We start from the raw sequence: 16,540 nt of genomic DNA, 5'->3' as shown, positions 1-16,540 counted from the left end.
CTTCCTGCCCCGCCGGCGGCCCCGGGGTGGGGCCGAGCCGCCGCCGCTCCGCCGCCCCGGCCTGGCCATGCTGGACTTCGCCATCTTCGCCGTCACTTTCCTGCTCATCCTCGTGGGCGCCGTGCTCTACCTGTACCCGGTAATGCTGCCGGCCGTGGGGCGGGGGTGCCCGGCCCGGCCCCCGGCCAGGCGGGCGGAGAGCGAGCGGCCGCGGGGCCGAGGCAGCCCCGGGCCCGTCCCGCAGCCCCTGGGCTCGGGCGTGCCCCCGGCCCGCAGCCCCTTTGGACGGGACGTGGCGGAGGCCTGCGGGAGAAGCTGCCGGGCAGGGCGTTCCCGGGGCAGCGCAGCCCCGGCACTCCTGCTTTCCAAAGGCGCGATCGTCTGCTCGCCTCGCGTTTTTGCAGGCCTCCAGGCAAATCAGTGTGTAATACCCTACATTGCACACTTGACCCTTTAAATCTTTACGCAGACATCTTTCATCTAATCAGATGAATAATCCTGGTTTAGCCAGTGGCACCAAGCACAGAGCTGAGGTTTATCGGTTTAGCAGGTTTAAAGCCTGCAGATGTAGCATACCCAGCTCCTGTTTCATGTCTGTAAGTAGTGTAGGAGTATTGGTGTGGAAAATTCATCTCTCCTGCTGGAAACCTGTGGGACCTGTATAAAATCTGAAGTTCATGTAGATTGATGCATTTCCTTTTACTCTAGGCATCTAGGCAAGCATCAGGTATCCCTGGGCTGGCTCCAACTGATGAAAAGTAAGTAGTTTCTGTCTCCACATTGATGAAGTTCAGCATTGGCAGAGGATGCTATTCATGACCAGATACCCTCTGTGTTTCTCAGGGATGGCAACCTGCCAGATATCATTGTCAGCAGCAGTTTACATGAGTTTCTTGTGAACCTTCATGAGAAATATGGGCCACTGGTCTCCTTCTGGTTTGGAAGGCGTCTTGTTGTCAGCCTCGGCTCCATCGATCTCCTGAAACAACATGTGAACCCCAACCGGTTGTGTAAGTGCCTTTTATGTTGTCTTTTGAGTTCATTTGTTCTGTCCTCACTGGGCATCAAAGAAAGGGTGTCAGAGGAAGTTGGGTTTCATTCTACATTGAAAGAAAATGGGACTTTGTAGCTGACATGGTGGGTCAGGTATGACTTTGGTCCTGCTTAGTGGACTTGAGTATCAGTGACCAAGGGTTACTGCTGTCCAGTGGCCACCAAGAAATCAGTATGCTTGTGTCTTTTACCATCTCTATACAGGCCAAACGTTCAGGAAGAGCATCATGCTCATCAGTCACTTGATAAAGCAAGGTGAACATCCTGTAGCCACTTGGCATACATTTTAAAAGCAGTTTGAAATGCAGTTTAGGAGGGTAAACTTTGCTATATTAAGTCTGAAAACAGCTCTTGTAGTTTGTGATAACTGCCTTGTATGGTTCAGCATGGAGGTTTTTCAAACTATTATTTGGAAAAGTTCTTTACCTTTCATGTTTCTTTTGGTGTGTAGAATTTTGTAGTGAAAACCTTTAATGATCTTCCAGTCATGGAAGTGGATGGTGGTGCTGGTAGCTGAATTGGCTGTCTTAGTCATGGGATAGTATTTTAATTTATGGCCTAAGCCTCTTAGGTGGGCATTTTGCTTCCTAAGGTTATCACACTTGATAAGTTAACTCAGTTGGTGTTTGGGTTTAATCTCTTGTCTTCCCAGTTTTTATCTTATGAGGTTGACTGCGGTGCTGGGTGCACACCTCTGACCTGATCCTGTAGGCTGTCTTTAGGCACAGGCAGATAGCTCAGCTCACTTTCTGCTGGGGTCGTGAGGGGTAAGCTTTATCTACAGTTGCCTGACAGAATAAAAAAAAGAAATGGAAAAAGAAATGGTGACAATCTGGGAAAGGAGTGGGAGTTAACGAGGATCAGCAAGACACAGTGGAAAACGATGACACTCCAGAAGGTGGAAAACCACCCTGAAAGATCTGAATGCTCTCAAGTGTGTTTGGGGGAAATTAAGCAGACAGTCACTTTCTCAAAGCTCAGAGAAGTGGTGACAGGCCCCTGTGCAGGCAAGTTCCCATAAATGTTCTGAATTTGGGAGGATGTGGGTATCAGAGAAAGAGAAATACAGTTCCTGGACTAAAGTGCAGGAAATGAGGTGACCCAGGCAGCTACAGACTGGCCTAGTATCCTGCTATGCCAAGGGCTAAACATATTTTTTTAAGGATGGGGGATAAATGGGAAATGCATGTTGTACTTTGATAATTAGATTTTTTGACAAGTAAAGTGATAAAACTGTGTTTATGTCAGGGATTCTGTTCAGAATTTGCTTAGATACTGATGAATACTGGACTGGTACTTGAAAGGGGGATCAAGGCTAGATTGTCTTGGAAAAGTAAATGCAGTGTTGGGGACATTAAATACTCCATCCTATGTTAGTGTCCTCCCCTGATGACATTATTCTGGAACCCTTTTTGGCACAGGGCAGCAGAGATGGATATCCCTGAGGGCTGGCATAGCAGGAACAGGAGGAGAAAAAGTGGGCTGCATGAATTGCCTGTGGGATGACATGGCCATGGAAAAAAGGATATATTGAGTCATGGATTTTCTGTAAAAGGAGGACTTTTGCACAAAATGAGCATGAGTCAGATCTGGAGTCCTGTGTGTGGCTCTGACCTCTATACTTAGGCATGATTTTGAGTAAAGAAAGTGCAAATAAAGGCTGCCAGTGCTCTCAGAGAAGTGGGAAGTCTGTTGTGCAGGAGAAGCCAGGGAAAGTGTGTTCATCCCAGATGAAGAAATAGCTTCTGAAGGGATCCTCATAAAGGCAACAGGCTTGAGAAGGAAGGTTCTTACAACTTCAGAGCTGGAACAGCAGCAATATTAGTTGTATCACTGCTTTTCTTTTAGCACTGATGCTTGCCAGAAGTGCTCAAATTTTATTAGGGGTGAGGAATCTTACAGGTTTTATTTCTTGACATATTGAGGTATAAACTGAGCTGAGTAGCTGTAGCTGAGTAGCTGTAGCAAAGCCCTTCCTGTACCTTTTCTTGGTGAGTGGGAACAGGGTTGGTCTCAGCCACAAACTGGCTCTGGGCAGCTTGAAGTTTTATTAGAGATGTGGCCTTGCCCATATCTCTTTTGTGCACACAGTGCTGTGGAACTGGAGACAGCCCACAGTGGACTGCATTATGTCCAACTCCTGACCCTTCAGCCCCACTTGAAAACCCATGCCATGTGACTCTTCCTCAGTGAGCTGGAGCGCCTGAGGCCACCAGCCATCTTCCTGGATACCTGACATTTGGTTTCCAAGGCTGAAATACAGGATTTGGCTCCAGACAAAGGTTCCTCTCATCTCATGTGTGTGTCACAGTTATGGCCAAACTTCTTGGAGAGAGGTGCAGATAATGCATTTATCATCAAAGCCTTGAAGTTGGACTAATTGGATTCATACTTATAAACATTTCCAATGCCAGGAGACTCTTCTTCCTTAGGCTTCAAGCAGTGTTTGAAATTGGTATGCTTTCATGGCCTCTTAAAGCTTGGTTGAGATTAATTTGCAAGGGGAATTCAAAGGAAGTAAAACTTAGTAGCTGATGCTGGTGATTCCCCTGAGTGGCTCTGGGGAAGCAGTTCAGGCCTACAAACAATGTGGATGTGAAGAGGGTGGGCTAATTCAGGATTGCCAGGAGCAGGGGATTCAGATACCAGCTTGGAAAATTCTCCTGAGCTTTTTGGGTTTGGGCAGTGGACCTGCAGCACACTAAATGCTGGAGATGGAGCTGTGGGTCCTGGCCTGACTGAGCAGGACTTCATTGCTGTTCTGTGAGCATTTTACTGTGAAGGTTCAGAGGTCCGTTCTATCTCTGATATTCAGTTGTGCTCGATCTCAGTTGTGAAGAGGGTGGGCTAATTCAGGATTGCCAGGAGCAGGGGATTCAGATACCAACTTGGAAAGTTCTCCTGAGTTTTTGTTGCTTTTTGGGTTGGGGTAGTGGACCTGAAGCACACTAAATGCTGAAGATGGAGCTATGGGTCCTGGCCTGACTGAGCAGGACTTCATTGCTGTACTGTGAGCATTTTACTGTGCAGGTTCAGAGGTCTGTTCTATCTCTGATATTCAGTTGTGCTCAATCTCAGATCTTTATATTTACTTGCAGTGGTGTCCAGCACTCTGAGGTTTTTGGGATGGGGAGATTTCCATGTAAGTGAAAAGAACAGTTGAAATTTTGGTATGTGTCACTAGGAGGGGTGAAAATGTAACCCTGGAGACGTTTTCAAGACAAGGCTGAAGGATGAAGTCTGTGCAAGTGCTGGCAGAACAGAGCTCTCTCCAGAGGCAGTTTGTGCCTTGTGGAGTCTCTAGCCTCCCACAGCTGTGCAGACATAGCCCTTTCCCAAAGAGCAGGAGGCAGAGCCAGCTCTCAGCAAAAGGGCAGCCTGGGCTCTGCAGCCCTGAGCGCACAACAGTGTGTATTGGCGGTGTGGGATTGCCAGTTTAGTCTAGGGAGAAAAAAACCCAGAGCCCATGGCTAATCCAGCAGTTTCCTTTCATATGCAGCAGGAGCACTTTGCAGTTTTAGCAGGAGTTGCTTCTGAGCATCCTCCAGCCTCTCTAGATGCCTCTGCTTGCCGGATTTTCTGTGTGGGCTTTGCCACCTGCCATGTGTCTTCCTGGCTGCCCAATATTGTGCCTGGCTGTGCCAGTGCCAGTCAGCAGGGATCTGTGGCATCAATAGCAGCTCCATGACAAAGTACCTTGGAGGAGGAATTGTCAGCAGCAGCTAGAGGCACATAACAGCCTGCGCCACGTGGAGAGCCGCAGGTACCATCTGCTCTGCCAAAAGACACATGCTTGTGCTCCTTGTCATTCAAAGTGGGAAAGAGGGTGAAATGCAGAGCTTAAAAACATTGGAAGAGAAAAGATGTGAGAGAAAAACATTTGGGAAAGATTACCATATTCATGCCTCTGGCCTCGTTAGCTTCTTTTATGTCTTTAGGTAGTTAGTCCTCTGCAGGTGGGAATTTTCTCTTGTAAGTTTGCCTGGTAGCATAATGAGGCCCCAGTCTCTGTGGGGAATCCTAGTTACATCCACAGCTGGTAAAGTCATATGTGTCTAGCCCAGCCTTGATGTTTTCTGATGCCTCAGAGGTTTCACTCTCCATCTGGGAGAAATAACAGACTATGATAAACAGTGACAATATCCTTCATGAAAACCCTGATTGCTGCTTCCAAATAGCTTCTTAAAGACTCTGTCAGTTCCACAACACACACTAAAAGGTTTACAGAAAGGGAAAAAACATATGCCATGCTGTATTGCACAGTTTTGCATTGACACATAATCTCCTTCAGAAAATTTATTAAATAGAGATCCTTGGTGGTGAAATTCAGAGTTAAAAATCTAACTGAAATGAGTCATGGATTGGGAAGTGACGTGGTTTTGTCTAGTTTGTACACTGATGCAAGTGTCTGTGTGGAAGGATTGAAGATGGAAAGAAGGTGATTAGCAGTAGAAAGCATTCTGTAGCTTAGTGGGATAGGGTTTTCTGTAGGAGCTTCAGAGCTTCTGTGCTGGAGGCAGCCCTGGCAGACAGGTAGGTGCTAGTTTGGGAAGAGCTCCTCGACAGGGAACTCAGTGCCCAAAAGAGAAATCATGCAGGAGCAGTAGGGTATCAAACAGACCTTGCTGGGTCTGTGACGCAAGGAAAGGAGTGCCAAGAGCAACCTCTGGTTAAATCTGTCATGAGCTGGTATGTCCTGAGTGCACAGCCACGTTCAGGGCAGGAGGGCACACCAGATGTGGAGGGGAATGTGCTAAAGAGCCTGCAGGTCAGGCTAGAGGAGAAGGGGAAAGACCATGCCACACTCACTCTTGTCAGTTGATGGCACAACCAGCTGGGAACTGGCAAACAAGGAACAAGCTCTGATGGCATTTTTACTAAAGAGTTCCTTTGTAGAGCCAGCAGGCAAACTCTGCATGGGGAGCTGATCACAGGATGGCAATCAGCCCCAGAAAAAAGACTTTGTGAGGTACGAGCCCACATTGAGCAAGAGAAACTTGACACCCCAAAGAGGCTGTTGTAGGGGAAGGAGCCACACCTTGCTCACTGCCCAGAAGCAGTGGTATCCAATTAAAGAGTCTGCTGTTTTAATCAGCCCGTGTAGTGTGACTTTTGAATGGTGTTTCCTCTGTTTTCTTTCAGTGGATCCCTTTGAGACAATGCTGAAATCCCTCTTGAGGTACCAGTCCAGCCTGAATGGGGATACAGGAGAGAGCCACATGAGGAGAAAACTGTATGAGAATGGTGTGACCAAGTCCTTGCAAAGTAACGTTGCTCTCATCCAGAAGGTAACTGCCTTTGTACAGCAGAGAAGTCCTGGGTGGCTCACAGGGGGAGGTTTAGTGAGAATGATCACTAGGATAAAGGACCTGCATTCAAATTAGTGCTGGAGTTAGAAGCATCTGAGATAGCAAACAGCCTCTGCCTTTCATGGTGTGAATATTGAGTTCTCTTAGCTCTGGGTTGGGGGAAAGGCTGAGCTTGCTTAATTTTTATGCCAAGATACCAGATGCAGTTAAAGATACTGGAGCACCTGGATTCTTGATATAATTCCTTGGACAGGAGGATGGAGCAAGGAACCAGCTTTTGGGGCCACAAAGAGGTGATTTTGATTTAGTCCAGCAGCCAGAATATGATCTGTTTTCCTATTCTGGAGCATCTGTATTAAAGGGATTAAGGTTTCTTTTGTGACAGAGGGAACAAGAGAGGAGAGTATGGTTGCCTTGTTAAGGGAGAGCCTTGAAAGAAGCAGAAGATTGGAGGCTGAAATGTTTCCGTTTAACAATGGAAAGAAACCTGGAAAGAGTTTAACATTATTCCCTAGCCATGAAAGTGTGGTGTGCCTTAGGAAGTGGGTGGGAATGTGTCCAGGGTGTGTTTGGTAAATAGACTGCTGGTGTTACTGCTAACTAATGGTTCATTCCTTCTCAAGCTGTCAGAAGAGCTGCTGGCCAAATGGCTGTCTCTCCCCGAGGCACAACATGTGCCACTCTGCCAGCACATGCTGGGCTTTGCCATGAAGTCTGTCACGCAGACAGCTATGGGCAGCAGCTTTGAAGATGACCGGGAAGTCATCCGATTCCGCAGGCACCATGATGCAGTAAGTGTCCTGAAGAGCCAGGAAATCTATTCAGTTTTTCCAAACTGAAAACACAGAGCTTGTATCTGTGTGCAGTTTAGTACAAGCTGCTGCTGAGTCTTTAAAGTGTGAGCTTGAGGGGTCTGTTTCACTTGTCCCAAGCTGAAACTGTTAGAAAGATCCTACTGCTGATCCTGCTGTCATTAGTCTGAGGTGTTTCTAAAGGATCCATGGGGATCAGGAACCCAGATTCAATGGCAGCTGGGAGGTCTTTGGTACTTAAGTCAGTTAAACTCTGTTGGGACTGCCAGTGGAATCCCTTTCAAAGATCTTCTGAAGGCTCTGTGACATTGTGGAGAAAGGAGAATCTGAGGAGATCTCACCTGTATCCACATGTGAGGATATTAAATATGCTGGTGATAGGGTAGGAAAGAAACATTTCAATCTCCCGTTTAAGATGCCCATAGCTTTTTTCCTACAGTTGTAATTACAGTTGTTTAATTTCAGCTTAATTCCAGCTATCATAGACATAGTGTCTGAAATGGGATGTGGTGTCCTAAAGAGACCAGTTCCATATTGACAGGAAGTTCTAATTTTATTTGTTGTTTTCATTTTCCTGAATAGGAAAGAACAGAATAGTCCCAGCAGTCTCAACCTATGGTAAGTGATGGTGCTGTTCTCTCTCTCCTTCTTCCAGATCTGGTCAGAGATTGGAAAAGGTTTCTTGGATGGGTCTCTTGACAAAAACATGACTAGGAAGAAGCACTACGAAGATGGTAGGTTTCTCCCAAAATTATGGTTTTCCTCCCACTCTGATTAATACTTACAGTTAGCTAGCATGTGAAAGCACTTCATTTGCCCGGTTGTTTTGGCTTCTCTTCAGAGTTGCTCATCATGCCATAAGCTACCAGATACATTGTACTTACTCTTAGATTAGATCATTGTTTTGGAGCTGAGTGGCAAGCTGCCTTTATGTGAGAAGTTGCAGGACTAGAACTCTAGTTCCAGGGTCTGTCCAGTCTGGAGAGTGATAGAGGGGAAGAATCAGGGTGTGCTTCCTCCCTTACTGTTTTGTTCCCTAGTGTTCACTCTTACCTCTCTTGGAGGCAAGCAGCTGTGCTAGGTGGAGACAGATGGAGCCCCTGGATTTGGCCTGTCTGGGCCTTCAAATGATGCACCATCTGGGGCCTGTACTGCCAGACAGTCACTCATAGCCTGGAAGACACAAGTACTGAGGTGCTGCTTTGTTGAATGCACCATCAGATAGCCTCTGGTATGCTCTTACATGATAACATGATTTTCAGGTCTGTTACTTTTGTTTCTAATATATTTTATAGTACGTTATTTTAATTTTAGGTTGTCTTATCTTTTTTGTTAATAACTAAACCATTTCAGTATTGATTGATAAGATGCTAAACTAAAGTAGATTGTATCTGGAACTAAAGTTTTGCTTATAAATCCTCCAAACCCAGTGTTTCCTTCTTTATGCTTCTGGTTCTGTTGGTTTCAGAACCTGAGGACAGCTTCTGCCCCATTGAAATGGGTTCCTCCCATGGTCATTCTTCCTGAGTTGTAGTAGGATGATGCATGAGGACAAAATTTTCACAAACTCCAGATAGTAAGCCTTGGTGTTTGAGTATTGCTGGCCTTCCTGTGCAGAGAGGAGGAAGGAAGGTAATTCCAAGGCAAAGGAACTGAACTGGATTGTGATAAATGGAGTTGCAGACCCAAATTCTGCTCTGTGTTTCTTGGATAGCCTTCAGTAGGTCATTTAAGCCAGACAAGCAATGGTGTCTAGGACCCTAACTCCCCCTGGTTCCCACAGCAGTCACCAGGAGTTAGGCACTCACATATCTTCAGATGTGTGGACTCTGCCAGAACCCTCCCATGTTTCCCCCCATTCCTCTCTCTGCACTCTTTAGCACAGAGCCATCCTTCTGCTCCCTGCCTGTGGAACCCCTGGCCAAAGGGGCTCCATCAGTCCTGGTGCTGCAGTAATTGTAACTCTGCAGGTCATGTAACCGGAGTTATGGCCAAAGGGGCTCCATCAGTCCTGGTGCTGCAGTAATTGTAACTCTGCAGGTCATATAACCAGAGTTACTGGCTCATATGTGTTTGCATGGGGGCTGATGAAATACATTCTCTGATGGTTTGACAGCGTTACTTGTCTTCCCTTATGTGATTTCAGCTCACAGACTACACACCTTGGTTATACCTGTAAGGATAGCTTTTTAAGGCAACCTCTGGTATTTGGTTCCTGCATTTTCAGATAAATTTGGGATACCGCCTTCCAAATTGACAGTAACATGTAACAGAGGCTGCTTCTGTAAGTGAGCCCAGCAGGGACAGCTGGTCTGAAAATCTGCTTGGGAAGATGAATTTGCTTCTCTGCAGCACCAGGATGACCAGGTTTTAAAATAGACATTTCTTTTTTCTTCCAAAGCTCTGGTGGAAATGGAATCCATCTTAAGGAAGGTTACAAAGGAGCGCCGAGGCAGATCATTCAACAGGCATGTCTTTATAGACACCTTGCTGCAGGGGAGCCTGAGTGACCAGCAGGTCTGTGCAGCTGTTACCTCCTTACACAGCAATGGAGTTTTGCCAGATGGGCAATTCATTACAGTGTAGCCTTTGATTAATAAAAGTTTTTGCATCTTAGCTTAGGTTCTTTATCAAAGCAGGGCTTCTACTTTGTTCTTTCCACTCCTGCAATGTTTGATTGTATTAGACTTTGGTAGATTTCCTTGCCACTGTTTCATAGCTATTTTTATAAACCAGAAGTATGTTAATATTAAGCATGTCTTGTGCAATTCAGTGGAAGTTCAACAGAGAGTTCAGTTTATGTCTTCTAGATGTATTTCCTGCTCTTTGCACTAAAGGGATTTAATGTGCTTGAGTGGAGAGTGTGGCACTTCTTTATTCTCTTTACAGTCTTATGAACTTCATTCCCTGATGTAGATTTTCTTTCCTAGATTCTGGAAGACACGATGATTTTCTCTTTGGCAGGATGTGTGATCACTGCTAACTGTAAGTACAGTAACTGTAGGTAGCCTCCCATCCTTACACTCAGCTGCCAAAAACTGTGTGTGATGACATGAGACTTACCCTAGGCTAATAAAAAACTGTATTAATCATTCTTTCTCCTGAGCTACAGACATATAGAAGAAGCTAATTTTTACATCAGAGTGTTGACACAGCCTCACAGTTAGTGAGCTGAACTTAAGCTGTTTGACAACCTTTCCAGTCTTATGGTGTAAAAAACTGTATTAATCATTCTTTCTCCTGAGCTACAGACATATAGAAGAAGCTAATTTTTACATCAGAGTGTTGACGCAGCCTCACAGTTAGTGAGCTGAACCTAAGCTGTGTTTGACAACCTTTCCAGTCTTATGGTGAACCTTAGAATTCTCCCCATTGCTTTTTGCTTGCATTCTTAACCCTAGACAACTGATGCTAAATTTAATGAAGAAAAACAACACAATAAATTAGCTACAAAGGTCATGTTGTAAAATGGGTTCAAGCATGTAGGAAGAGTGCTAGCATCTGTCTGGATGCTTTGGATTTCTGGAGGATAGGTGTGTTCCATGTATGGAGGACTTCTGAAGAAGCTACTCTGGGATTTATGCAAAGATTTTGAAAAAAAAAACAAAAAACCCCCGAACAAATAAAAATACAAACTGAAGCTGTGTAAAATACCTTACAATAAAGGAATGATAATCTGGCCTTGTACCTCAGCCAATTGGGATGGAACTTCAAAGGAAACCTCCAAGATGCATCTAGGTGTTAAAGAATGGGAAGTAAATCAGACAACTATGGTAATTCTTTCTCTAGAAAATATCCTCTCCAGGTACTCCAGGAAGACTGTGATTTTAAGGGGCTTGAATCCACATGGATTTACAGAATCACAGAATATTCTGAGTTGGAAGTATCATCATCAACTACAAGATTCCAGATAGTTCTCATGAATAGACATTTTTGAGAGCTAGAAACATTTCCTTGTAGCTTTAGGGAAACTGCATCCTACACACTTATTTCTTATGCAAGGGTTTTTTCTCACTCTGCTATTGAAGATAATCTCAAGTACCTCAAAAAATGGATGTAGGGGGACAAGTGCTGGCTAACATCTGCAGAGAGCTCCCTTCAGGAGCCCCAGGCATTGGGTGTCTGGAGCACATGCCTGAGACATGTGCTAGGGAAGACCCCCAAATAAGAGAATTTTCTAAAGCTTTAAACAAACCAGCCTTTCATTTGCATACTTGGTGTAATAGCTGTGATTTCCCTAGGTTTGTTGGGCTGTTTGTTGGGCTAGGGAAGACCCCCAAATAAGAGAATTTTCTAAAGCTTTGAACAAACCAGCCTTTCATTTGCATGCTTGGTGTAATAGCTGTGATTTCCCTGGGTTTGTTGGGCTGTGTTGTCCCTTTGCCAGACCTGTGGGGCTGAGTGCTTTAGTGTCCTGCAAAGCTCCTCATTGCATCAGATTCAGAATTTTAGCTTGCAGGGCCTCTTGTTACACAGGAGTTCAGTCTCTCTTCCTACCTACTGAATACAGAATCAGTACAGCCTGCTGAGTCCCTTTGCCAGACCTGTGGGGCTGAGTGCTTTATTGTCCTGCAAAGCTCCTCATAGCATCAGATTCAGAATTTTAGCTTGTTACACAGGAGTTCAGTGTCTGTTCCTACCACTGAATACAGAATCAGCACAGCCTGCTGTGAACAGAGGCCACCTTTTTTTAGGCCAAAAAGTAGTGTTGAAAATACAGGAAGTAAGAAAACTGAATGCCATTTGTAAAGGATTGGATTTTCTGGGTCCAGTCTTGTCTTGATTCCTTCCCCAGTGTGCACCTGGGCAGTCTATTTCCTGACAACCTCAGAAGATGTTCAGCAGAATCTCTACAAGGAGATGGACCGTGTTCTGGGGAAGGGACCAATTACACATGAGAAAATGGAGCAGCTCAGGTGGGTCCTGTAGAAGGAATGCAGAGGAAGGCTGTGCCATGTGGTGGGGACAGGTGTTTCCTGTGGAGTCTGATGCCTAGCCTGCACTAGGCCAGGAAAAGGCATCCAAAAGCTGCTTACTCCCTTTTTTTCTTTCTGGAAGTAATCAAGCCACAGGATGACTTGCAACACATAGAGAGTCTGCTGGCATTCCAGATACAGGGACCAAGGTGCTCGCTTTAGGGTGTCTGTAGGAAACCCTTTAGGTTCATCAGCAGAGGAGAAACACAGAATCAGTGCCGTGCCTGCCAGGCCAAATTTTTTGCTCAATGTCTTGTTTGGTTTCTGTCCTAGTTTTCCAGAAGTAGTAGAAGTAATCAGTCATTTTCATGGTTGGTATAGAGATATTTAGAGAGCAAGCATGGACCAGTCTTCTTTTCAAAGGTCTGTAAGTAATGATGACTGGTCAATAGTGTGCCTTTATGTTTTCTGCATTTGTTATGTTGGTGCAACCAGGTGCATTTTGTATTTGGACTAGTGTTGTGGTTTCAGTAAGGGAATATGGAGTGTGTGGTTTTCTTGCTGCTTCTTGTATGAGTGAGAGGTACAGGAAAAGGCCTGGTGTGTTTGTGCATTTTAGCAGATTTAGTTTGGTTTAAAATCTGAAAGAAGAGAGATTGCAATAACCTTCTGTAAAAGCTGTTAATGAGATTTAATGCTTCTTACGAAGATGTTGGGACTCCTTGCCAGAAAAAAAAAAAGTGCCTCTAAATAAAGCAGTTGACTCTGTTCTGCTTGCTGCCACAAGGATGTGGACAAGCTCCTTTCTGAGACTTCCACTAACCAGGGGTTACTGGTTGCAGGTACTGTCGGCAGGTCCTGTGTGAGACGGTGCGGACAGCAAAGCTCACTCCCATTGCTGCCCAGCTGCAGGAGCTGGAGGGCAGAGTCGACCAACACACTCTCCCCAAAGAGGTAGGGCAGTGCTGGGAGCACTAGGCCCCTCTCCTTTCCTGTAGGGGAATTTGCTGTTTCCTCTTCTTCCAGACCAGGCGTGAGGCAGGAAGACCATTTCTTCTGATAGTGTTGAACCTGAGTAGGTGCTCTGTCCTCTGAAAGTACAGTTTAGCTCAAAGTTTGCCTGCAGTTTCTCTGTGGGAGAGGCTCTGCAAATTCATGTTCTCTTGCTGAGCAGATTTGCTTCTGCTTCTTGGATGAGTAAGCTTTTGAAGGGGCCTGTGGACTTAGTTATGCTAAAAGAACATTGTTTCAGGCTTCATCATATCACCTTCCCTTCCAGAGAGTAAAGTAGTCCACACATACATCTCAGCAAGCATAGAGAAATGGGGTCACACCTTCTGTAACCACCAACAATTGCAGCGTGATTCTTAGAAGTTAAAATCCTAACATCTGGTCATGGATTGTGAAAATCTGTAGATGAATACTGCATAATTGTCTTTTTAATCCACCTAAATATGGGTAGTCTACAGAATAATCATCATCCAGCAGAGCTGTTGAGAGGTGTCTTTAATTGTGCATTTCCTTCCTCACTGATTTGTTGTAATTCTCTTTGCAGACACTTGTGCTTTATGCTCTTGGTGTGATGCTGCAGGATAGTTCATCTTGGCCATCACCATACAAGTATGTACAATCAACTGTAATTGCAACTAATTCCTTTTCTTTGTTAAATTAGATCTTGCAGCACAGCCTTTTGTGCTGCAGGGCCTGCCTTAAGCATTGTGGAGATGAAAGGGAGTCTATAAGAAAATCAGTTTATGGAGGTCTGGGTTTGTTTGTCTCCGTGGGCATAGTATGGGGCAATTAAAGTCAGGTTCCTCCGATGCTCCAGTCTGTGTGTGTGCATGTATGTGTTAGGGTTTAGTGAAAATTTTTGTGCAAGTACACAGAGCTTCCCTGGCTAATGCTGGTAACTTCCGTTAAAGGTTTTCTGTGAAACAGTGACTTGAATGGCTTTGGAATCACTGCTCATCATCATGAAACAAGGATGCAAGGGAGGAAATGTCAGTCTGAAGTTGTGGGTTTTTAGGGTGAAGGGAAATGCTGCCTCAATATTTCAGTCTGTCTGTGAAAGCTGAAGTGGATCTAGGCCAGTGGAGTTTAAAGAAAAAAAATCGCTGTAGCTTCTTGTGACCTCCAGGTGGCAAATATTAACCTGTATCTGATTTACTTCACTTGAGCTGCAGAAAATGTGGGTCAGTTATTCTGGACAGAGAGAACAGACAGCTGAGATTTAGGAGAAAGAATAGAGCCTTTAGAACAGCACTTGTCCTCTCCTGCAATTACACTTTTTAGAAAGGGGTCAGGCATCGATGCACCAGTCTACAAGCCCCTTGGCAGGGATTGCCTCCCAAGGTGTGTGCAGGTTTGCTGAGACCCCGTGGGACCTACAATGAGGACTGCTATGAACATTGTATGTTTGTTTCAGGGAGGCTGGGGTTGAGGTTTAGCTTGAGGTAGATGAAGATTTCCATGACAGAAGGAGGAGACCATTTCTGCGTGATGCTTTCACCCACCTGCTGTACAAAAACACAGTTTGCCCTCCCTGCTTTTTTGCTAGGGAGGTGCATTTTCTCTCCTATTACAAAATCTGTAATTTTCACTTTACTTCGGGGGAAATGTAAATTTGATGCTGTATTTCCTAAGGATCAGCATGCCCTTTCACCTTGTTAGATGCAGACCTTGGATGTTTAAGCAGGGAAGCGAAGGCTTGAAGTATTTAGCAGAAAGGTTTAAAAGAACCGTCTTTGTCCATCAAATTTTGTGTTTGGAGGGGGGTTAATACTTAAATTGAATGTTATTTTATTAGTTTCCCTTGTTTTAACTCATGCCTGCCCTGGATAATAGTTTTCTCACAGTCTCTACCATCCTAAAGCTGGAAACCACTTTTCTCACTTAAGTGAGTCACCGGCTTCCCTCCCCCAGCACATACACATACAAATATACACACCAGCTGCTTGAAGAGAACGGTGAGGGGCAAGGAGAAAAGGGAAATATTTTTGGAAGTGAAAAAGGAAGGGACTCAGAGAGGCAGAGAGAGAGGGGGGAGAGAGATAAATGAGATTGCGTGTGCCCTGGAGAGGAATAGAGGGCAGGTAACAGCATCAGCTCAGCTGTGTACTGCACATTAGTTCCAGCCCCGTTACACACTACCTCAGTTTGTCAGCATTTTGACCAAACTAACCAGCTGGGAACATTGATGGAATGGATGGATGCACAATTCCCTTCATACATTTGTGTGGACTGACCCAGAGAGAACAAATCAGTGAGATTCTCTATTTCATTTCCCTTTTTTTACTTGTTTGTGTGTGTGTGTGTGTGTGTGTGTGTGTGTGTGTGTGTGCGCGCACGTTTCTGGGGAAAGGATGCTGTGCCTGCTCAGAAAACCCTGATGTGTTTCATCTTTTATAGGTTTGACCCAGACAGATTCAATGAGGAATTAGCCATGAAAAACCTCTCCTTGCTGGGTTTCTCAGGAAGCCAGGAGTGCCCAGAGTTGAGGTGAGCATAGGGAAGGAGGTCTTAGTGAGTCTCTGTAGCAGACAGGAGAGAAAGTGCTTCCAGCATCTTGGTGTTACTGTTGGGACATCCTGTCCAAGCTGTTGTCCTTGGCAAATTTACATCATAGTGAGGTTTTCATTTTTTTCTCCTGTTTCTTCCCTCAGGTTTGCCTATATGGTGGCCACAGTCCTGCTGAGTGTCCTGGTAAGGAAACTGTATCTCCACCCAGTCAAAGGACAAGTCATGGAGGCAAAATATGAACTGGTAACCTCACCAAAGGAGGAAGCCTGGATAACGGTGTCTAAGAGAAGCTAAGAGCAAGCAAAACAAGGGGTTAAAATGCCAGCAGTGAAGCTCTGAGCAAGGGTCTTAACAAAAATCATATTGGCACCATGTTTACTCAGCCAAGGGATTTTATATACAGAAATTTTTTTTTACCTTCCATATTCTTAACCTCATGCCTATCTTGGGTACTTTCTCTAATTCAACCAGTAGTCATATTAAAGTAGATTTAATCTATATGTCTTTTTTATATTTGCTTTTGGATCTCTGGGCAAACCTTTGCAAAGGAAGCAACAAAACCTTGCAGTGGTGTATGGATGAACTACTGGGTGTCAGCTAGTCAAAGACCAGAGCTCTGGTTAACTCAGCCTCCTTCCAATAGCAGCCAGAGCTGGGTAAGAGTGCCCCTCTTATCCTGTGCAATGCTTCTTTGTGAATCCTAGCTAGATAAGACCTTGGAGACACAAGGACAAAGCCTGTCTCTATATATAGGTATTTTTATTCAAAGTGTCTTTCCCTCCCTTGAGCTATATCTGTCAGGAAGAGCAGATATATCCTGTGAGAAGTATGTGTGAGTGTGAGAAAGAGAGAAATAAACTGGGGTGGGAATAGCACCACTAGTTCTCATGCTGTGTAATCTTGCCATGCTGTGGGGTTGCAAGAAAAAGGA

General features: G+C 45.0%; 1 protein-coding gene across 1 annotated transcript; it reads left to right on the top strand.

Moving 5' to 3' along the window:
* The first annotated feature begins 10 nt into the window (after positions 1-10).
* Positions 11-16,109, top strand: LOC120499221 (cytochrome P450 20A1). Its single transcript, XM_039702783.1, has 13 exons — positions 11-139; positions 709-758; positions 844-1,010; positions 6,196-6,341; positions 6,986-7,153; positions 7,830-7,908; positions 9,576-9,691; positions 10,105-10,159; positions 11,970-12,090; positions 12,933-13,044; positions 13,646-13,710; positions 15,499-15,588; positions 15,753-16,109. The coding sequence occupies exons 1-13, from the start codon at positions 68-70 to the stop codon at positions 15,901-15,903; spliced, it is 1,392 nt and encodes a 463-aa protein (XP_039558717.1). The 5' UTR covers positions 11-67; the 3' UTR covers positions 15,904-16,109.
* Positions 16,110-16,540: the final 431 nt, after the last annotated feature.

This window comes from Passer montanus, unplaced genomic scaffold, assembly GCF_014805655.1.
Source record: "Passer montanus isolate IOZ18808 unplaced genomic scaffold, ASM1480565v1 scaffold1, whole genome shotgun sequence".
Taxonomy (NCBI): Eukaryota; Metazoa; Chordata; class Aves; order Passeriformes; family Passeridae; genus Passer; species Passer montanus.
Note: the sequence above shows the minus strand (reverse complement) of the source record. Positions and strands in the feature narration are given on the sequence as shown.